A 24,455-nucleotide genomic window follows, 5' to 3' on the forward strand; every position below is an offset into this window, starting at 1 on the left:
TGCTGCCAAATCAGACTCCTTTAATAAATGCTGTTTTTTAGCATCTGGGCTTCTTATCCATGCAACTTAAAACTAACTTCCTGTACATTTTTTCACAGCCTCTATTTGCCCCACACCCCCAGCTGAAATATTAACAAACAACACAAAGCAGGCTGGCTCCTTCCAACGTACTAACACACATACAAGACACGCTCCTCTGGGTATTTGGCTGGGATAAATAATCATTGTAAATAATGAATGTCAATTAATAGGGGGAGACGTGGCCTTGCTAAGCATGCTCTGATTAGTGTTTCAGTGGGATCTCCTCCCCAGCTGGCTTCGACCAATCATACCAGCCTCTTCCAAGCACCAGAGTCAAGCTGGCCTATCACAGCCCCTCTATTAGTGCTTCAGATATTACCATAACGTGAATATTTTACTTTGTGCTTGTCTCTTTTTTTTTTTTTTTTTTTATTTGTGTGTGTGTGTATGTATGCATTATTTCAGGTAAAGCGTCATAGCTTAAGACAATACTTCACATGTTCATATGACATTGTGATAATAATGTATGCATTTATTCAAGGATAAACTGTCTACTTATGAAACACATCTACAAACAAACAGTAGTGGTAATGAGATCTCTGGTGTTATCCAGTCAAAGTGTAAGAGATTGTCTTATTGCTGCAAAGAATTTCAGAGTGATTGGCTGTAGTTATTAGTATTTAATTAGTAATAGTACATTCATTATCTGCATCTCATGCTACTGCATGTGAGTAAAACTGTTTGTGTGGCTGGAGAGTCTTCGGTGCAGAGATGTGTAAAGCAGCCAAGATGTAAGCATGAAAACTCCTCAATGAGGTATAACAACACTGTGCATCCTTTCGTTTATAGCCGTGGCTTTAAACTAATTGGCCAGTTTGAGGTATTACAAGTCCGAGTTGTTGAACTGGAGAGAACTGTGAGCTGGACTGCTGTGTCGGCTGAGACTGGGACTTTAGAGGGTAGCAGGGTGACTGAGCAACCAGCCAGCCCCCCCGTTCCCCAGTGATAAATGGCCACAGCATGGGCTATTCATCTCCTGCTTAGAGAAGTGGACAGTGCCCCCCTACACGGCCTCTCCTCCACCTCTCCACATGTCAGCAAATGTGATAATTCTCTCATTTGTCAGAAGCGACGGAGGGTTTGGAATGTGTGTGTGTGTGTGTGTGACTTGATGTGAGCATGTGCAGTGATACAGATTCAGGAGAATTTGGAACATGCACATGAGATAAGACTTCACATCAGCTGCAATGTTCTTTATTTTTTTGGTTCAAAGCCCCTCTTGTCAAGTTTACTTTGGTCAAAGTGGGTAAAATTTAGATGTGCATAAGAGTGAGTTGTTTTATGGCAAATTCCATCTGTAATTCAGAGATTTTTATGACCTCCAGGAAACTACTGAGGCACTTTTTCCACTTTATAGTGCAAATAAAGTTTTAGAGCCTGTTTGCTGTGTGTACATGTTTGTGTGTCAATGTTATTTGTAAGTGTTTTACGCTGTTTTTAGAAAGGTACATTTACATGCACATCAGTATTACATGTATACATATAGAGGCTACACATGTAAGCTATTTTTTTCTATTATATTTTTCATGTAGAAGTGTCGTAGTTACAGAAATATGCCTGTGTGTTTAATGCTCCCATGCCAGTGGACTATATACCAATAAATACCAAGTATTCAGACCTCATGGTAACTATTACACACAATAAGCCTCCAGCTGATGGCTGGTCATTTAGCTGGCACATAAACATGTGACTGTTAGACACAATATAACTTGTGTGAACCTCACCTGATTTCTTTCCGTCTCTGTGTTTTTCTCTCCTCAGGGTCATCCAGAATCGCATCCTGGTCTTCATCCTCGGAACCATCATCCTGCTCACCATCATCCTGGCCATCTATTTCAATCTGCGAGGCCACTGATCTCTGCTCTACACACACACATACACACACACTAGCCCCCCTCCCTCCTGACACAAATACAAACACATATACACACATGCGTGATTAATAGCGACAAAAGCGTTGTTCTGCTGTAATTAGGACAAATAGTCCCCATGAATCACTGTTTCCAAAGCCCGACAGGGAGCTTTTTTCCATTTCACTCTTCTTTTTTGTTTCTTTCTCTTTCTTTCCTCCTCCACCACTTTTCTTTCTTTCTTTTCTTTTTATTCTATACTTGCCTTTTCTCTCCCCTCAGTTTAATCCTCTCTGTCTAGCTTTTTCTTGGATCTCCAGGGGGGGAAAAATGGCATTTTATGGCAGTTAAAACTTTTCATGGTATCGTCCTCAGTGTGGATTTGCAGCCCATCCTCTCCCCATCTTTTTTCCCCCTAAAATGGAGGTGGCTAAGTGATTTTCAATGTGTGCGCATGCATGAAAGACAGGGAAACCGTCATTCTGCACATGTATGTTTTCATGAGTGAGGGTGCTCACACTGTTACTGACACCAACACCAGACGTGCATAGAGTAGTATGTATGAGCTTCTGCAGCTAAATGATTCAACCATTCTTTGTGTAGCCCCTTCACAGCAGAGGAGAGTGCCTTCAGAAAAGATATGCTGTTCACGCTTCTGCTTTAAAAGGCTCAGCAGAGCCCAAAATAGGCACATGGCGCTGCCTAGAAAAGAGAGTATGTACATAAAAAGGTTGAGGTCAGTTCAACTTTGGTTCTTTCAATCAAGGTGAAAGTATTATTTGTTTTATCAAGAGGAAGCTGCTTGTTTGCTACTTTTGCATTGAGGAACAAATATGTGATAAATATTTTAACAGTTTAGTGATTGAGGGAAATGAGAGAGAAAATGTATTTTTTTTTAAATACATTTTTAGTACAATAGAGAACTGACCAAAACCTTGACCAGTAGAGTACATAAAACAGTACAGAGAAAAGTTGCTTCTGACATTATTACCATCTTCAAGACTTTTTATTTGGTACTCTGCACTCCCTGAACACACGTCATAACTCATTCCTTTGGACTTTTTAACTCATTGTGGACATTATAGTGATCATACTGTATGTACTAACATTTAAATAGACATCTTGTTTAGTGTTTTTGCTTTCAATACAAGTGATTCTGTTTCTATTTATTTATAAATACGGTTTTCATTTAAAATGTCTGTGTTAGAAATGTACATTTTATGATGTTTAAAGTTATCCAGAATTAACATTAATTAAATTTTGGCTGTTGACTGATGCAGACTGCACATCAGGACCAGTTGAAATGTGTGGATTTGTAGTTGTCTTAAAGTTTTTTTCTTCTATTAATTGATATAACTTGTTTTCAAACCTGTAATGTTTCTTCTGTACTTTCCATGTTAAGTTCTGAAGATCGTGACGCAGCTCATGTTTCTATGTTTATCTGTGTGCAGGCTGATGATGTGATACGTTTGCGGGTGTTTGAGTTTGCTGCCATCTAATTCTTCTGTGGGTCTAGGAAATACTAAATTTAAGAGCATGTTTGGAGAATTTTTAGAAGTTGAGATAAAGGGGGGAAGGATAGTAATGCTCAGCAAATCAGAAGCAAACACATGCACACAGTGAGGTACTGGAGTGCGAATGTGTCTCTTGTGGGTGACGTGCTGGTTCCCAGTGAGGAAATTTGCTATTCTGTTTCAGGCCCATAGTCTTCATTTTCGAAGATGCAGGGGAGTAACCACCCCACCCCACACACACAGATACACATATGCACACTACCAAAGCACCCTCCCCTCCCGGCCACCCTTTCACAGGCCCTCACCAGCCGCTGCACTACCGTCGGCTTCAAAGCGTCAAATTAATGGCCAACAAAATAGTGTTCCTCTGACCGTCCCATGTGGGGCCGACCCACCAAGAGTTATCATTAAAGTCAAGGAATAATGAAAAAATGGAGGAGGAAAAAAGGGAAAAGGAAGGAAGTGAACAAGGAAGGATGTAGGTGGGGAGAGGGTGGGGGTCACATTCCCTGGCAGCTTGACAAAGCTCATCTGATAATGACCCTCGGTGATTGTGCTTTCACCCAGTCAAAGTGCGCTGTGTGTGTCTGCCTGCATGTGCAGCCTACCTGCAGTATGTGCTGATGTGCTCTTGTCTCTGTCTTCCTCTGCCTCCCCATCCCTCCTGCTTCCCCTTCTTTCTCTCTACCTCTCCTGCCACCTCCTCCCTGTCCTCCCCTCCCTCCCTCCCAGCCTGTCAGATGAGCGGAGCGGTAGCTAGCGAGTGAGCGGTGGAAGGCAGCGTGGCGGCGGCTTCTATTTGAAGTTGTAATGGTGTCAAAAAGTCAGAGCTGACTGACAGACGTCAGTCCCACAGGGCCTCATTAAAAACAGACCCACTTGACAAGGAAATAATTGAGCGCCGGCGACAACTCGGGGGCCCCTCCGCGTTTTTAGATGTTTTTATTTTCTTTTCATTATTAGTGCCGAGCTATTATGTTCATTAAGAAATGGCATTAAAACAAGTTTTTAAAAGCTGGGAAAGACAGGGTGGGGTGGAGGGAAGACAGGCTGCATGGAGGTGGGGAGATAACGATTTGTTTAGAGCCCCCGTTCTGTTTTATTATTTAAACAGGAGCACTGTCATGTGATAGCTTGGCAGACATTGGCTATCATCCCTCTGTTTCCCATCCTCCCTTTTTTTCCCTTCTTTTCTTTTTCCCCCTCAGTTTTCCCCAAGCTTTCATCTCACCCTGATCCATACCTTCCTTCCTTCCTTCCTTCCTTTCTTTCTTTCTTTCTTTCTTTCTTTCTTTCTTTCTTTCTTTCTTTCTTTCTTTCTTTCTTTCTTTCTTTCTCCCACCATTTGCTGATTTGGTTTTCGACAAGCGTCACACCGCAGAAGGCTGAGGATGAAAACTTGTCAAAAATAGGTTATATCTTATTCCAAGGGGCAACAATAGCAGCAGGTAGAGACACCATTTAATATTTAATTTAGACGGGTGTTAACCCTCCTTAAGTGACTGAAGCTGTGTCTTTCATACAGACACCAGGATAAAGGAGGGGCAAATAATTATGTGACATCTGAAAAGTGATTTTAAGCCTCTTCCTGCCTTCTCATAAATCCCATTTATGTCGTCAAACAACTGTTCCTTGTTTATGCGCTAATGACAACATAAGCAATTGTGCAGTGCTATTTCCTGGTGTACTAATATTATATCCCACCACCTTGGATCAATAGCATCCCCTGTGCCCAGCTCAGCAGTCATCCCTGCTCTCATTGGCCTGTTCTGCAAGATTCACATGAACATTTTAAAAGGAAGGCTCCTCAACAAGGAACCTCTGCGATGCACCACTGTTACAAAAAAGCCTGATGTTTGTCAGCCATTTAAGATGACAAGGGATTGTGACAAGCGTCGTTTGAGCTGTCTGTCCCTGTGTAGAACGGGCCTTAAACTGGATAAACAGCGCCAGTGGTGGGATCACAACAGGAGGGTGGTGTGCTTCATCTACAGGAGTGTCCACAATGCTGTCATCCGCCACATACAGAAACACACATGCATGTTACAAGAGGCCCTTCAACACCAACTACCTAAGGGGAAAAAATAAGAAAACACATAGACACACAATGCCAGTGTCTGAGAACTACAATGAGTGTTCTTTTTTGATTCACATCCACCATACGTGCAACGCTGCACGTATGGTGGATGCACCCTATTAAGAAGGCACACACACAAACAATCCTAGTGTAAGGCTGTTAGAAGAGGAGCCATGTTCTCCGTTTGTACACGCCACCAGCTCCAGTAGAATGCCTCTCTTTCTCTCATCAGCCCTTTATCTGTCTTTTCTTTCGCCTCCATCAGCGCTGTCAACCATTTTATTGGTGTTTGTGCTCACAGTGAAATGACAATGCCCCCCATTATTTCCAGGAAGCCACAGGGGCTGCAGCCGTTCATACATGGAAGTCTGTGTGCTCCTGCATGCATGATGTGTCCCCCTGTGGGTGAGATGGAACCAGAGAGCTCTGAGAAAGACATGATGCTGGATTGTCCATATGCATTTGAGTCTGTTGTGTCCATATGAGTCACTTTTCCTGTTGACCAGATTTTACTGGTTCATCTTATTCCTTTCAGATGGACCTTTCTGACTCTAAGCTGCTCAGAACTTGACTTTTGTGGTCTCTGTGTTGTTTAACATCTGTGATTAAAGCAGTTCTGAATTGCAGTAACCAAGATGCTTTGTCATAATTCGCATTGAATACAAATGCTTGGTGACTGGCTGCTATGGAGCAAGCAGCTGACACCATTTAACTATCAGCAATGTTTTTGCTTGCTTTTTTGTTTCCAAAGCACAAGTAGCCTTTCTCTGAAGATGTTTTGCAATAGCGACAATAGAAATGCAAAGAGCCATGTCAGAGCTCAGGTGAGCCCGGAGAAACCAAACCACTTGGCAGCATCCACCAACCCCCCAATTCCCTTCCTCCTTCTCATCTCTTATCTCCATCATACCTTCCATCTCTATCCCTATAGAATACTGCCAGAACCTTTGAACTGAAATTAACACTTTACCACTACAAAGACGTACAGTTGTAACCAGCAATGTCATTTGCATAATAATGTGGAGATAAAGAAAATGGAGCCGTCCCTCCACTCCCTCCCTCTTCTTAATGTTCTATTTTTTATGTTTTTGTGTCCTTTAACCTTTTTAGTTCAACCTTTTACTGTACGCAGATTTCTTTATAGCATGTCCACGTAGATGTTTTAAATGAAAAAGGGCATTTATGAGGTTTCAGATGTTGGGCTTTGTTTAGTCATGCAAAGTTTCTCCTCAGTTGGCTGTCAGATTTTAAAAGACAAATGATAGAGAAAAGATAGAAGGTGAAAAGTGGAGATGAGTGCAAAGGAGACCAGGTTGCCTTGGAGGCATTGAGTGGCCTGGATGTTCTGAGAGATGAGGGTTTTTAGTTGGACTCACCCCTGTACAGTAATTTACATTGCATATGGTGTCTTAGCAGACACGATCCTAAATTTCCAACTGGGAGGCATCAGTGGAGGAATCACTGTCTTCAAAAGACGGCCTGCCAGCCACGCTCCTCTCGTAGCTGGAGATCTGAGTATGTGGTGATAACCCGCGACATCTTTCTGGAAAAACGGGAGTCGATCAGCTTTGATGGAGCACATCCCCCATGACAGGCTACTGAGGAGCTCACTAATGAACTGGGGAGGAGGGGTGGGCATCACTTAGCGTGAGAGCATAGAGGAGTAAGGTAGATGAGTCTGGGATGGATGGATGGACAGACTAAGAAGGTGCACTACTCATCTGTGAAGGCAGTTTCTGCTCGTACGCATTTAAGTGGATGGAGGGGCTGCCTGAATGTGAGGGGGATAGAGTTGTGTGTTTGCATTGTCTGGAAGAAAAGGGCACCCCCCTGTAATATTTCCATCAGCTCTTTACTGACTCCCCCACCCATGCAACCTCCGCCTCAGATGGTTGGTGACAATTAAATATTCATTAGAAGGTATCCAATCCCAAAGCGCTCTGGTCAGTTTTCTTCATGTAGGCCAGGAAGTAGAAATAGATTCTTATGAGGGCGCCTGTTGCAGGCTGGTGCTTGGGTCAACTGAATCAAAAGTCTAAAGGTTACAGAACCTGTATGATGTCTTCCAATATCCTCCTTGTTTGCAGACAGTTGTGGTGTGCTCATCCTAAAACACATTTCTGAATCCTGCTTTTTTTCCCCCTCCTTTTTCTCATGGACTTTCAGGTCAAGTTCAAGCCTCTTTGACCCATTAGCACACTTGATAAACCTGTTTTGTTGACACAAGCCTTATTTACATACATATAATCTACTCAAGCACCAAATTATTAGCCAAGCTTTTCTTGAAATGCATTCTACACATCCTTGTAACTATAAAAACAGCCTCTTAGGCACAAACCAGGCAGGCTGTACTGTACACACATTCACTCAGTTAGCTGTACACACCAACACACACCTCTCTATTGAGACACATAGATGTGGCAACAAAATGCACAACTTTTTGTTCATCTCAAGGACTTGTGAGGGCCCAAGTGAACTGAGAGGCCTTATTGATTTTCCCTCTTTTCATGCTGCGACTCTGGGATTACCCATTTTCTCATTCATTTTTAAAGACAACTCGTGAGATACTTCTTTTCCTTTTTCTTTCTGTTTTTTCCTTTTTCCAAACTGCCTACCCCTCCCACCCACCCCAGCTCTTCTCCCCAAAATACACACAGTTACACACTCTTCCCCCCACTGATACAGCTGTGGTATCCACCCCTTTTCCACAGATAAGTCCCTCCTTGACCCTGAAAATTGTAATGCAGCCATAGATCACAGCTGCTGAATATTAGGGCTTACAAAAGCAGTTAAATAAAATATGTTGAAATCATCCAATCCCAGAGGCCACGGCAGAAATTCTAATCAGGTGAGAGAAAGGGGAAGGAGTCAGGAGGGGGATTATGGGTAAAGACAATCGTCTGGATCTACAGGCCAAGAGTGAAGAGCCGACAGAGAGGTGAGATCTAAAAGGAAAAACATGGTAGTCATTACAGAAACCTGGCAGAATGGACCATTTTTAGACATCTGACCGCTATCCTGATTGTAATTCTCAGACATCGTGTAATTCATTCCCCAGGAAGCCAGAAATCTAGCACACCTGTATTCCTAGTTTCAGCTCATATCTCTTTTGACTCACAAATGTGAAAAATATCAACTTAACATATATTAATTCTTTAACTGGCAAAGAGCACAATTTGTTTGTGGAATTGTAATCAGAACACATAAAAAACAAACAAACAATAATAAAACCAGAAACCTCATCATTTCAGGTAATCCATGCCATAATGTTATCCACAATTAGTGCCAAACCCAGTGTTGCCTCTAGCTTAATCTTCAAAGTCATCAGCTTTTCTAACCTGCAGTGTCAACCAAACTATTTGTAAAATAATTGAGTCTCCGGGTATTAATGCACCCATTTTATGCTAAATAGGCCAACAACACTTTTGGCCCATAGGCTTTCCTTTGACCAGACGTAGGAGGGTGTCAAAACATATTAATTATTCTACTGGCATGCTTGTTAAAATGAACTACAGAGGTTGACCCAACTGAGAGCTGCACATTTTGCAGTGCTGCTTGAAATGATCAGATTTTAAGAATTTATAAGTGAGAATGTTACACTTTTAACATAACAAATACAACATATACAGCCACATAAATATAGGAAAGATCTGGCTGTTTTTTTGGGGTTTTTTTTTGGGGGGGGGGGGGGGTACACTTACAGTAAATATTCCTTTAGGTGAAAATAAATGTCATGTATTGGTGCAGTGAGAAAAACCATAAACCAACCTCAAACACAAGCTTGTTGTGTTCTGAATGCTTCTCGCTCACTTTCTCATCATCGTTCTCACCATCGAGCTGCTTGGACTCAGCCACATGTAAAAGCGGCTGGACTGTCCGGAGAAAGGTGATTGATCACGCTTCAATCCTCCAGCGGTTCTCCAAACACAGAGACGCTCAATTACACTCACGGATCAAAATACTGATTTCACACACTCAGCTCCAGAGAGATGGAGAGACCTTTGCTAGGCAAATTCTGCACCAGCAGTTTGGAACAAATGACTTTGTCTTTGTCAAATCATTCATTTTTGTATCATGACTCTAACAACAGGAAAACACCTGAATGTAACTACATAAAAATGTGAAACAAATGTAAATAAGCATTTGCTTTCATCGGTCCACAGCTGAGTGCTTTTCTTGATAAAAACAGTATGTGAATACTTCCTCGCCTCCGTGGGAGAGAGCTGGTAACTTCAAACTTGAAGTCAAAGGTGGTAGATTAAGGTAAATTGGTACATTGAAAACAGCTTTTGGGACATTTTGCATATGAAAAGCAATAACTTAAAAAAATACACAGGGCTGAGATTAATAAAGTAGAAGACACTTAAGTAAAAAGGCATCTAACTATGCTAAGAGCAAAATGTCCTCATCTATCCAACACCTCAAAATCTCTTTTGCTTTGTTCCACATTACTTTAAGCAACTGACTGTAAATGAGAGCTTTCAAAGATCAATATAATATCTGCTCAGACTTTGAAACTGTCCAGTTTTATCTTTTGTTCTTTACATATTGTGAAGCCAAACTGAAGTGGTACAAGAACAAGAGGGGTACGGGTTAAGGTAGTCACTCTTCAGCAGACAAAAATCTTTTATATAGACTTTAATGGTCAAATAGACAAGTTGTAGACTGTCATTTCCTGCCAGTCAGTCTTTCTGCTTAGCTGGATGGAGATGCATAGACTATTCTTATTTATCTTAAATGCTGGATTTATCTGTAGCTTTTGTTAAGGTGGATGCTGGGACATGGACAGCATGGGGGAGGAAAGGGTATTCATCTCTGTGGATGCAGAGCCAGCAGGGGAGCTGCGGTCAATGCGAGAGCACTCCAGTATTATTGAAAGGTACTGTCCAAAGAAATGTTTCCGCTGGACCAAAAGAAAAGAAAAATCTTTCATCGCTTAAAGAAGACACCTACTTATTAATCTCAGCCCGTTTGCACCCATTGAAATAAAATGTAATCATCTTCTATTAGAGTTGATGGGAGCAGTTGAAGGACAAACCTTTTGTTAAAGGAGCGATCTTATAGTTACACACATCTAATTCTTTTCAGTGGACAGTTAGAGCTGTAGCCCTCATTCAAACAGAAAATGCTTCCTCAAGTGGTGGTCTTTCTCTGAAACAGGACAATGGAAATAAAAGGTAAGTAAAAACCGAGCGATGGTTTAACTAAAAACTTTTTTATTGTTCATGCCAATCTATAAAGATCCAAGGAGGTCATCAGCTGGAGAAACTGTTCTCCATCAGCGAGCTGTGTGATTATGTTGTGGCCTTGGATTTTTATTGATGCTAACAGATGTTTTCTGTTCATTATGCTGTGTTTTGGGATCATTGTAAGGTAACATCCTTGCTGTCTCCGTTTTTTTTTACACACTTGCTATCAGAGGTGACTAGCAGAGTTGCTTGCTGTTCAGGCTTGCTTTGGGCTTTGTCATCAATGTCTGGTTATTTTTTATTTGCACTTGACAAACTCTTTGCAACCAAGCAAAGCTGAATGCCCAGTTCCTGTCTGTGAGGATGAACTTATTTACCAAGACCTGCTCTTACCACTAAGGATTACACAAATGAAACATTTTCCTTATTCACATCCAGTATATTTCATCGTGGTAGTAATGAACAAATATTTCTTAGGATGATATTGACCTCTAATTCATTTGGTTTAATTAAAAAAAACAATAAAGCTGCTAAAACTTCAACGAGGTGATAAAAATTGAACAGGATGGTAAACAAGCACCTGCTCAGCTACTTTATCAGACACACTTTATTCAGAAGTAAAACTATTAGTATAAGCACCTGAATGTCATGATACTTTACTGTGCAATCCCTCATTGGGCGGTAAAACTATTCTGGTGGTACAAAAGGTCTGCAGTCTGCAAACTGATGCATGGTTACAAGAAACAGTACTGACAATAGTTTAACCCTTGACTGTTCATACTAAGAAAAAGGAAAAAGGGAAGAGAAAAAGGTTATTTTGCGTTTTTTTTTTTCTTTTCTTTTGGGCAATAATTATAGGAATAAATGTTTTTGTTAACAAATGGTTGTGAAGACAGTAATATAGTAACAATAGTGACATGGTCAAAACTTGAAACAGTAATTGGATAACAAACTTACTTTTAGCATTATATACCTAAGCCATGTGGTAAAAATGACTCAAGCAGGTCTGTTTCCACAAATAGTTAATATAACTCGTAATAGTATTTGAAACTTTGGCTCTACCATGTAGTAACACACAGGCAGCTAAAGGGTTAAGCGTATGTGTCCCCAAATCTGTTTTTCAGGGGAAATTTTCTTCTCAAGTCGAATGCTAACAAAGTTGTAGATGAACATATTTAGATAACTGCTATCTTTATGTCTTTATCATAGACTAAATAGGAGGTTGGCATTTTTGCCTTTACATCAACAATTTATTTGGTAGCTCGAAATTTACTGTCTTGTTGGTACAACAAACATGGGCGTAATGGTGTAGTAAAAAGTAGGTGTACTTTTAAATTGTTACATTGATCTTTTTAGTTTGTACAACAAGCCATAAGCATGTGTACATGTGATGGTTCTAAAAAAGTAAATTGGTATACATAGTTTATCTGTGTATACTCTTGACTACTCCACTGACCAGAGAGTGAAGCTGAAGTGATGTTTACAAAACTCTCTTTGCTTCTTTCTCTTTTATTACCATTTAAGCTTGATCAGCACTTATAAGGATTGAAAAAATTACATAAAAACCTGCTATGAATCATAAAAATATAATAATAATAATAATAAAAACAGGACAATGATGTTTTATTTTGTCAAAGATGAGAAAAAAAGAGATGAAAGTAGAGATGCCATGTTTCTCTTGTGTTTTATTACTATTTACTCAATCATACTAACAAATACAACATTTTTTACACTGGGAATACATTCTCTAAGGACCCAAGATGTCCCTAGACACCAAGAACATGAATATGAACCTTATTGTGGAGCACTTTTACTTTACTTTTGGCCTTTTTAATTAATTGTTTTCTGAAAATATGGTTAGTGATTAAAGGTTTAATAGTGGGATTATCTTACTAAATGATCAACTGTACCTGTTATCAGGTGCTTACTGTACAACCATAGATAATCATATTGTACACTTGAACTATATGACTCTCAAAACATCTAAGAAAAAACAATAAAAAATAAAATAAATAAACAAGAAAAACAGGAACAAGAAATCTTTTAGCTTCATAAGTAAAGTTAAACGAACAATCTTCTAGTCTTTTATATCCATGACAATCTATATCCATGGATATTGCAAATTGGAATAAGTAAATTAGAAAATGACTGTAGAGCAACAATTGTAGGCGACTTGAAGATGCAAAGTTGTGTTAAAGACTTCTTGCCAGTTGTGTGAGCAAAAGAGACAAAAGGACACAAGCTTGTTTCAACTGTCAAGATGCCTCAGTAGATGTCTGTCAGAGGTTGAACTCCACAGGTTAAGACATGCAGACTGATGGATGATGGCTATCCACCAGAGAAGACCCCATCCAAGAAAGGCCAGAGATGTGGACAAAGATAAGCTGAACATGAAGTTGGAGGCCACGACCTGAAAGATTGCTTCAAAGATCAAGAAATGAACACAGAAAAGGAAATAATCTGACCTTGCTGGAGAAAGAAGGCAATCTTTATCACAACTGCAGTTTTAAAGTTCGCATAGAAATACATTTACTCCAGGCCATTGATTTGTAAGGCTGCTGAATCAGGGTTGCCAAGACTGGTAATTAAAATCATTCATGAAACATTTGGGTCTGGTGAAACTTGGGATCACAATGACAAAGAGTTTTTATAATAAATAGAATAGTTTCTCACAACATAAATGTATGATGAGATGGTAGATGACAATAATATTCCAGTCATTTAGATTAAAAATGTAAACTGGTGAGGTTGTATCAGCACCATGGACAGTTACACAACTATTAGCTCACTATTGGGTAAATTATCTTCATCATCCAGCAGCAAGTTCATGATTTTTCAGAATGAAACGTGCCTTAGACATGAACAGATATTTGTAAAGTGGTAGACCCTGACTCTTGGATTTCTTTTCTACAAGTCTGAATCTCCTTTCTCATAGAAGTCAATGGCCCTCAACGGCTGCTTTTTAGAAGAATAATTATTTTGTTGAGACAGCACCACTAGAAATGATCACCTTGATAGCTTTTGAAAAAAGTAGAAAAAAAGAGCTTTGTAACATGGTGATTATTTTGTAAAAGAAAATATCTATATGAGCCCAAACCTTGAACAATCCTTCCAGTTTAATTACCTGAACCTAAACAAAAGTAAACATAGAAGTAAAGTGAAACTAAGTGGTCTTCCAGCAACATCTCATGATCTGCCACCCCTCAACTTTCTAAGAAGACGTTTTTCTTTTTTTTCATTCATAAATAAACATTTCAAAATTGCTTCAGATATTTGCTGCAAGCATCTATTAATACAGTAGCAGGTGTATCAGTGTGGCAACACCCAGGCTGGGGCATTTCTCAAGGGGTTTGTCTTTTAGCTAAAAACTGTTGCAGTTTGCATTAAAATTCTGCAAATCTTACAGGAAGGGCCAAGGTGCGTATTAAACCTTAATTAAACCTTAGAATTAAAGTGTGCTACAGAGCTGATTCTTGTTAGGTCAAAATTAAACACAGATGCCAAGTGTCTGTTAAGAGAAAGTTATTTAAAAGTCACATGACATGAATGTAGGCAAGAAGAGAAAAATCAAGAAAAGAGAAAACAAACAACTTTTAATTTAAGAGTTATTGTACGACTGATATGTTTTGTGCTGTGGACTGGTACTGAGTTGTTTTGACTTTTTTTACATGGGGAACTAGATCCTTTGGAGACATGACAAGTCTTTTTGGTGGTTGATCTAGTTTTGAAATTTTCATGAGCACAGTACACGAAAGTATCAAATCAGTTGTAATAGTTACAGAAAAGTGCTTCATTATCATTGAGAAACCAAAGTAATGCACTACCTCCTGGCCAGAGATGAAATACTTGTTTTACATGTGACGCATATTGATGCTTACTTAGACAGGGTGATGATGAAGCAGAGGCCTTCCTGGTTACACTATATCTCCTTAAAAACAAAAATCCCCCAGCGTAGCTCCAGCTTCAAGCTGATGTGCTACGGGGAGCTGAGGTCACCAGTTCATCAGTCAGAGAGGCTCCTTGCTGATGGATGGCACTCAGAGCAACGCACGCCCAATCCGCTGTAGCCCTAACCGCTGAGAAAAGGCCTTTGCAGGCAGAGAAATAAATAAATAAACAGCAACATCAAAGGGATGTTCAAAAGAAAAACAAAGCCTGCACACGTTCGTTTGCAAACACACACACTGGCCCGCATTGGCTCTCTCGCACACATCCGGCGAGAGAGAGAAAAGGGAGGCGGAGGGTAAAAAATACAAAGGACTGAAAGCATAGACATAGTTTACTCTCCAATGACACTCAGCTCGAAGAAAATCCAGACAAAACAAGGCAGAGTGGCAAAAATTGGAGTGTTTGATGGTTCAATATTCACGCTGAACAGACTCAAAAACAAAGACCAAGCCAAAAATTCTGGTTTTTACATAATATCTACACACTTCCAGGATGACCTTAATGCTTAGTTTTCTAGTATCTTGTTGATGGGATAAACTGACACCTTTACCTATTGGAAATAGTACAGTGGTTGTTTTTTACAACACATCTGGGTGATGTATGTCTCCATTGAACAATTCTGTGTATATCTGCTTTATATATGCTTTAAATTTTTGCAGGCTAGTTGCTGTGGAAAGGTGTCACCATGTTTCACCTGAAATCAGAAATTCATTATCATAGCATTTTTCAGCCTAGTGTTGCTCCAGCCTTCTTACAAAGGGAAACTTGCAGGAAAAACATGCATGATTATGAAGGGACAAATTACTTCAAACACAATATTTTCTTAATCCAGACTAACTGGTTTTGGTCATTCAATCAAAGTTTTAAAGATGCTCAAGTAAGGTGAAAGATGATTAAATTAATCAACATTTGTACTCCTGGATTAAACCAAAAGACCAGTGACTTACTCCACTACTCCCCCTCCAACCTCCGATTGATGGTTTGTTTGGTTAATAAGGCTTTGAGAGTAACATAATGTGGTTAATAGAAACTTCAAAGTGTCTGTTTTACTCCACTGACTGCATGTATTTTTCAAGAACCACAATAACAGAACAACATTTTCACAAAAAGTGGAAGAACCTTGCATGAGGTAACTTCACGCAATCCGAAAACAAGTTTGAGAACTTTTTCCTCTTTTAGACCCATAGGATGCTGTCAAGGATGCTTGTAATTGTGTTTGGCCTCAACCTTCCAACTTGTTAACTTTATCATTGCACCGCGTTTACCTTCACACACCTTTTCCTTTACTTTTTCACTTGTGGAGACAATCTTAGACAGGAAATATATGACATAATTTACATTTATGGCATCATCATGGATGTATTGTGTTTTTTGTACTGTTCAGTTGATTCCTGGGTAAATGTTATTGTTTCCATGATCGTGGATATTTGCAGTTGGGAAGCTCAGCAGATTGTGAGCACTTTGGTTGGTTAGGGAGCTTTGCCGGCATGGCCTTGAGTTAGTCAGCATGGGTTCATCCCATGAAATATTGAGGAAGCTTGGAAGGCTCGGCTGGGGCCTCATGCAGTGTGTGTGTGTGCGTGTGTGTATGTATGGAGGGGAATGCCTGAAAGTGGAAACAGTGAATGTTGTGTCAGCTCCCCCAAACCAAAACAAACTCCTATAGCCCCCTAGTGTATTCCTAAAATCAGAAAAGTGAATTGCAATATAGCTTCCATTGAAAATGTAGCACTGTTTTTCTTGTTTTCACACCCTGTACCCTCCTCCTTCTTTTCCCTCCCTCCTTCCTGTCTTACACACTCACAGCAGACAGGCTCTCCTAGATTTAGTCTCATCCTTATTCTCTTAATCTTTTGCTTTACATCTCAATTTCCACATGCTAATCAGTTCTTCTCATCTTTCTGATTATTCTCCTTTACTTTCTGTTTTCTTTCTTTCTGTTTTCCAACTGCTGCTCCTGCTGCTGCTGTATATGTGTATGTGCATATATGTGTGTGTCTAGTCAGTCAGTGAGCTGAACTACAGTACAGACAGTTTAGTACAGTTGAAAGAGCACATCAGACTTCTGCCCTGCTCTCTCTGAGGGCTGATAATATGGGCCCCTCTTACCTGTTAGGAGCTAGTGAGCCGCTGCTCCTCCCTTTAAATGAACTTCAGAGGGGGAATCAGATTGACAGGAACACAGAGAGGGCTGCCTCGTTTGACTGGCGGTCCTGTCAAGGTGAACCCAAGGTGCCCTCTCAGGCCCGTGCTGCTTTCCACAAGGCTGCCCTGGTGAGTTGATTGCGACTTAATAGTGCAGTAATGACCAAAACAAGCTCACACAGCCTCACCACTGTCTCAGCCAAGTGCTTTATCTTTAAAGATAGTAGAAACTTGAAGGTCTAAGCCTACTAATTTAGCAAGTTAACATCAGTTGAGCCTCCCTATTAATCTTTGTTCCAGAGTATGTGAGTAAAATATAAGGCTGAGTGAAGTATCTGTTTTAGAAACCATTAGTGGTGTGTGGTCTAGTTTTCCTCCCCTGACAGATTCTGCATAATAATAAAGGCGGAGGGGAAGTCTTTCTTTAAGCTTCAGCACCTTAATAGCCTGTATGATGACACTTTATCTATAGTTTGTGCATATAATCACCAAACTAAAGGGGGCGACCTCAGGGTGTGGGTTCACCTACTGACACTTGACATCTTTATAATTAACTGGGAAGGTCTAATCTCTGCCTTCAAATGACGCACGGTCACATTCCATTTAATATGCTTATAAGCAGTATGTATTATTCAAATATGCTGATGAGGTTCTGTTAGAAAACAGACTTTATGACACAGGTTTTTCCTTTCCCGTCATGGCGGGGTAAGGAGGACCACTAATGGACCTGCAGGGATCGGAGAGCAACAGCCCTTCTTAAAATTTCATTCCCGGTGAAAGACTGCAAAGTTTTCCTTCACATTTTCTTTGTCTGTGTGCAGTTTGATTTTAAGCAAATCAGTAACTGAAATTAATATTTTTCTTTCCATTTTTTGCTTTCAAGTGCAAAGATTCTGTCTTCTGTAGAGAAAAAAAATTATCAACACATTTCTTAGGACAGAAGCTGCTTGTATGGATTTAAACGAAGAGGTCTGGTAGGAGATGTTTTAGGGAAGCAGCCATCTTTAGGTTGAGTGAAGCAGCAGAGCTTTTTATGGATGCTGGCTCTAACAGGGTTGGAAGAAAGAGCCTCTTATGTTCACTTTTGGCTTGAGTTACTTTTGAGAGGCTGGTGGTCGCTGGGTCAGAGGCTTCAGTGAGCCGGTAACCACTACACGAAGCCCTCAGTCCTCACCGGAGCTTTTTCAGCTGCAGCACATTCGCAACCTTCTATCCTCTCAGTTTAGGAAGGGAATGGAGTCTGACTTATCTGTAATGTGCATTTAGTCTAAAATACGATTCATGCTTTAGCCTTTTCTTTTAATCCATATTCATGAATCACTTGAAAATTACAAAATCAATACAACTCTGCAATTACAGTGTTGAGGTCATACAGTCCTGTTATTTGGAAGTCTTACATGCACACATAAACTCAATAAATAAATAACCCCCCATAAAAAACATTGTAATGAATACATTAAGATCCAAATTCATTACAAACAGGAATATTCATTGCATCTCCTGCCAATTTTTTGAAACCACACTTTTACTTGTAATGTTTTTAATCTAAAAAGTGGAGTCAGTTTATGTTCATAGTTGCTTAATATCAGGCTTTCTTTAATATGCCAATCTATATTCTATAATCTATCTATCTATCTATATATATTTATATATATATATATATATATATATATTTCTTCAGCTGAAGTAGCGAAAAGGCAATGAGACTGAAAACATTATGTGAAAGCCAACAAATAAACCAAAAAAGTCTACTGTGCATGCCCTCCCTTTCAGGTTTATTCCTAGTTTGCTATTTAATTTTAACAGGGTTGATATCGAACAGCATCAAATCACCTTTTTTGTTCCTTAAAGGTTGTAAACATTTGTAAATGAGCTCTTGCATGTGTTGAAGGTATATTAGGTTTTCTCCCTGGTGTCCGTGGGGGTTTATTGAATGTGCTGTTGTTGATCCTGGGCCGTGAATCCTTCCCTGCCCTCTCCTCTGCCTGAAGCCTGCCCCCAGCCTCTCCATAACCTCCCACTGAGCTCCCTCTGTTCCTGGCTTCATCTCCGGCTCTCTGTCTGTCCAGTTAAGCATCGCAGTTCTTGCCTCCCGTGTCATCTTCCTTTTAACTAAACTGTGGGCTTTTCTTTTAATCAGCTCAAGCCTTTGCTATTCAAACTTCTCTTTCCTTTTGTTTTTTTAATGTGGCTTATTTTTTTCTACTTTTTCTTAGTTATGATTCAAAGTTTATTTCACACTGGACATATCCTCTTTGCTACTTTAATCTCATTTAGATAAAATGTATATAAGTTAAACTTTTATGATTTGAATGGCAAATTAAAGGAAAACACAACTTAAATACTCTTAAAAGGGTGTTGGGTCACTATCTGCCACCTGAGGCACTGATTGACCTGTCACTGAAAGGATGGGATGTCATTTTTGCTAAATATATTTTTTCATTTAAGAGAATAAAGAATAGATTTAATAGATGATTGCAGTGAGTTCTGCCAAATTCTTACAAATGTTCTTCCATGAATGTTAAATTGGGTAAAAAAAAATAGCTCCTCACTTTATATTTGAGCCAACCAATCCTATTATTAAGGGTCAAGCAATCAGGTTTTTTTTTCTTTTAGTTTGCCACCTGTCTCTATCTATACAGTTTAAACTACTTTAAAAGGATAAATTGTTTTGCTGTCTGTTTCCACCTGTTGATCTCACATCACAAATGAATCTTCCTAACAACCCTTTCAGGTGTTTTTTACCTTCTCTCCTATACGAACGCTTGATCAGACTCTCTTTCTTTCAGAAACTAAACAATGAAATGCTTCATTTTAATGCCTGTTTATGTTACATGTAGATGTGTGATGTTTTGTATTTGGTGTTTGATTTTGATGCTGTTGAGAAATTTTGTTGTTTGCTTAATCGGCATTGAAGTCTTAACATTAAATGTCCTGCAAAACCACAAACTTTCACCTTTAAATTTCTTTCCATCAATCCATCCTTCAGGTTCAGGTGTGGCTGGAGACTTTCCCATCTGCTGTAGGGGAAAGACAAGATTGTTACTTGGAAATATATAAGACTTTAAATTATAACACTTTAAATGCATCTCATCTTGATTTTCATTCTTCCTACCAGTAAAGTTTCAAGATGTCATGCTTTCTGGCTTTATTCCTGTATTTTTATATACCATAGCTCACAAGCTCACAACACCAAAGGTTCATATAGACATTGAAAATCTGATTTAAAGAGCCCAGACAGAAATGATGTGCTGCACAAATATGCGTGGGATGTACAAAACATCATGTGCATCTGTTCAGAGTGCATGTCCGCCAACAATTCCTCCTTTGCAGACGCGTCAAGTAAAAAAAAAAAAAAAAAAAAAGGCAGGAAAGACAGGAGGCCTTTTGGCAGACATATCATCAGACTGATTTATAACTTTGCTCACATCCACCTGTTGTTTTTCATAGGGCCTAATTAGAAGCCTGCTGCGTGTGTCATATTGTAGGGTTTAAAAACACAAATACAGTTGTGCACTATTTGATTTGCCTAAAATAAACAAGGTAAGAAATATTTCCTGTCATTGGCCACATGAGGTGCCTGAGGGTTTCAGTTATTTTGGCATCTTGAGAATCACACACAACTTTGGTGTGTTTAAGAGAACAATGTTACAGTCTTATCTCATTTTCTAACACCAGAAATTGAACAAGCAAGCTATTTATGCCCTTTTCTCCCACCTTCCTCCCCTCTTTCTCACTTTCACAAATCCCTCTTTATCGCCTCAACACATCTCTCTTCCTCTCCTCCTCTCCTTCTTTCCATCTCTAGGCCCACCAGATTGTCACTGTTATTTACCAAATATAGTCTGACAAAGAAGAAGTGGGATTTTTTACTGATTGAAGATCAAAGTAGCAAAGTCTCCTCCTCGAAGCCCGCCCCTTCTATTAGCCGCCCTTAAGAACAGAGGAAAACATCAATTTCTCACACATCAATGGCGGCTTCATAATCAATTGAAAAAGACACTTGTATGGGGATGCAAATCTTATCTTTGTCTTATTAGAGCTTTTAGAAGATGCATGTCGGGATTTAATGTTATGAAATAAAAGGGGGTCGCTTTTTTTAATCTAAAGATGCAGAGGCGTTAGTAATGGTCGAAATCAAAGCCCTGAGACTGTGGTAATTACTGGAGGAGTTTGCCTATCCTTATTAATATTGATCAAATATTACTGTGATCTGATCTCTGGGCTTATGATGAATTTGGAAGGTGGTTAACGAGCACAAAGAGGAACATGGCACTCGTTTTCCCCCTTGCAACAACCACAAGGAGATGTCCATTTTTCCCCATCAGGTTTTCACTATAACTGCCAGAATAAAAACAAACAAACAAACAAAAACAGAAAAACAGCAGTTGTTTTTAAGGTAAAACTATTTACATCTCCTTCTCGTGTGACTGGACTTCTCTGTCTTACTTCTTGCTTTTGAGTCCTAACAAGGTGATATCTCCTCACGGTGGTTGAATGACTATAAAAATACATTTGTGTCAATGGGAATTCAAGGTTGCATTTTTATTGACCTGATGATGATGCACGGGTCTTTCAAATGGCTTTAAATAAGCTGGTGTCCTCTAGGCAAAAGGGATACACAAAACACACTGATTCATCCACAAACAATACGGCAGATGATCACAGAATGTTAAAGGATCTGCATTTTGAAGTGTAAATAAGGCAGGCTCAAAAGTGTTGCCAGTGAGGACACAGCTTCTTCATAAAATATCCCAGTTCTAGAAAGCGTAAAACATGCCTAAGTGGCAACTAAATACATGATTTCATGCCCTGGAATATACATCATGTATCACATGGGAGAGTGAAAGGTGGAAAACTCGTTACTGTTTATTTCATTGAAATTCATATATTGAAAACCTCCAGCTATGAACACATAAACAAAAGAGTGAGGGTGCTCTGGAACCACCCATGTGGAAAGCATTGATTGTTACTCGCTTGAAGCCTTCAGGAGTCTATTGGCCATAAAACTTTAGGCCAATTGATTTTTCTGCATTTATTTCTCAATTAGGACCTTCGAAGAAGACCACGAGGGCTGCAGCCAAAAACATTCCAGTTGTGGCTGAAGCTTGAAGCTTTGGGGCCTTATTTTTTGTGGGTATGCATGTGTGTGTAGGAGTTCATTATGTGTCCACACTACATCTGATCTGTGTAACACAGAAGTATCTTTGTGATTATGAAGGATTTTGGGATCAATTTTCAGGAAAAGCAAATACCAGAGAGGTAATCAATATTTGAACCAACTATGCCCTTAAACTTTTTGCACTCTCTTCCCTCCATCAGTCGAACGTTAGAACAAAAGACTGACAGACCTTAAGAGCTGCTGTGAGCAAAGAATGTGTCTCACACTGACAACAAAGAGTGTTTCAACAAAGACTGAAATTACACAGCTAAATGTGTACTTTGTTGTATTCTGTTGCCCTCCTTTCCCCCCCCCCCCCTTTTTACCATTCACCATCTTTCAGAGAAAATAAGAACAAGACTAAAACAACTGTTGAATTGTCCCATTTAATGACATCAGTGCAGCTTTTACTACCTTTTTTTTCTTTTTAATTAAAAAAATTTTGGAAAAGTTATGCACATTCAAAACTTCTAGCTTTGACTATTAAATCTTAGTTTGCTGCATTTACATGACAGATTCCGTTCTTATTTGTTTTGCATATTTAATTTCTTACAAAATATTACAAACATAAGAAAGAGTATAATTACAAATTAAAATAAGAATATTTTGATTGCTGAGGGGAATTTGCAGGCTTTGGTATATAGATATTAAGTAGGGGAGTCATCTATACGGATTTACCATTAGCATGAGGACCACATCCATCATAATCTCTTTTACTCGTGGTATTTTACCTTCATTTTGATGCTTCCAGTCCTCAGGAACTGCTGTCCTACAGGTTTTAGACATTTCCTTCTTCAACCTATCTGGCTGAAATTGATGGGCCATTAACAAACAAGGGCAGAACTTGACAATGTTGAAGAAGTCCATTTAATTTCAATCAGGTGTGTTTAATGTCTGTCTCAAGGACAGACATTAAACATCCCTGGTGTACATTATATAACTTTGCATGATTAGTGGTTTTAATGAAAATTATTATAGAGATTATTTTAAGTAATACAGTAGTTTTACAGTAATGTCTTTAAAGTGTTGTTTTAAACTGTTAGGTAAATTAACATGTGTGCTGATACATAGAATATCTTTCTAAGTAATCATGAATATCACTGAGCTAAATAGTTTGCTGGCATGTTGTTTATTATACTGATGCCTAATGTGTGTGTACTGGTTTAATCACAACACAGTGTATTATTGTATACCCTATACAGGAAATTAAATGTAACTAACCTCAATGTTGGGTACACTGAGGATGTCAGCGTATATTCCTCAGTATCTATACATGATTTTTTCAGCTGCAGCTTCTATTCTGTTAATGAAAACATGGCAGAAATAAACATAGCGACGCTCAGATTTACGTTGAGAGGTAACTTGTATGACTCAAGGTCACGTTGCAACTGTATCACTTGTTAATAAGTGTGGACGTTAAAGATGCAGTTGCTTCCTGGCTCTAAAGCTCTTTACAATAACTTACAGCATTGAATGGACAGCAGGCTCTTCTTTATCACTCAGCAAATGAGCAGTAATGTCAAGTTCATATGACCTTATTTTATGAATCCCTTTCTCTGGTTTGATCTGAATTTCTGTACAGATAACAAAATGTGAACCAAGTGTTTGCAACCTAGAACTTGTGGCTTCGATGACAGAATACAATCAACAAATGGTCAGCAAGCTTTCTTTTTCTTGAACTCACACAGTTATTCAAAGAAAACCTGCCTCAATCATGCACATGATAGTTCTTGATTCAGGCCCCAAAAAAGGTCAACTTCTACTTGCTGTGGTTTTAATTAAGGCCTCATTGTAAGGAGCCTGAAAAAGACACAGTTGCTTTTTTTTCTCCCACAACAAGGCCTCCTGCTTCCTGTTACAGCAAGTTCCTTCAATGAGATGCTCCCACTCTCTTAACCAAAAATCAGAGTGAGTTTCTCCATAATAACTGCGCTATGAAGTGGAGGGTCCTGCTCACTGGAGAGAAAGAAAAGAGATGCTTCCTATTTTCTCCACAGACACAAAACAGGGTGAACAGGAAGTTGCTTTCTTTACGTTTGCCCCTCGCAGCTGCTTTCAGCTTTGGTTTAGGTAGTTAAAAACACAAAGGTCAAAGATTAAGTTTGTTGTCATACTTGTCCTTCAGTGGATCACCAGCTGACAGACTGAACATTTCAAATTCATCAGGAGCTTCCAATTGTGACTGAAAGACTGAGATAAGAGTTTATATTCATCTCTTCGTGGGGGGTCCTGCTCTAAAGAAGAGTACCAGTGGGGTTCATGCATCTATGATTCCTTCTCTGGTTAAACTGTGCAGACTGTCAGTGATTTTTCTGTGTGATAAACTCAAAACTAACCTCAGTTACGTGGGAATATAAACAGAATAAGTTCCAGAAGCAAACACACCATCTTCTCTCTCCATCAAGACATGAATCAGAGTATGAAAAACCCGTTTGGCCACCTGACGCCTGATGCATTCACTGTAAAGCCAGTGTGAAAACATTTCTCAAA

At 39.4% G+C, this 24,455-nt stretch overlaps 1 protein-coding gene across 4 annotated transcripts in view; it reads left to right on the top strand.

Annotated features, from left to right (window-relative positions):
- The window catches only part of vti1a (vesicle transport through interaction with t-SNAREs 1A), a 113,274-nt gene extending 107,736 nt beyond the window's left edge, over positions 1 to 5,538 (top strand). For all 4 annotated transcript variants that reach the window (XM_041974921.1, XM_041974919.1, XM_041974922.1 and 1 more), the window contains one exon: positions 1,843 to 5,538. Coding sequence is in view for 2 of the 4 variants with exons in the window: in XM_041974919.1 (XP_041830853.1) it covers positions 1,843 to 1,936 (94 nt within the window). In the remaining 2 variants the exon portion in view is untranslated. The remainder of the gene's footprint in view (positions 1 to 1,842) is intronic.
- Positions 5,539 to 24,455: the final 18,917 nt, after the last annotated feature.

Source organism: Melanotaenia boesemani, chromosome 21 (genome assembly GCF_017639745.1).
Source record: "Melanotaenia boesemani isolate fMelBoe1 chromosome 21, fMelBoe1.pri, whole genome shotgun sequence".
Taxonomy (NCBI): Eukaryota; Metazoa; Chordata; class Actinopteri; order Atheriniformes; family Melanotaeniidae; genus Melanotaenia; species Melanotaenia boesemani.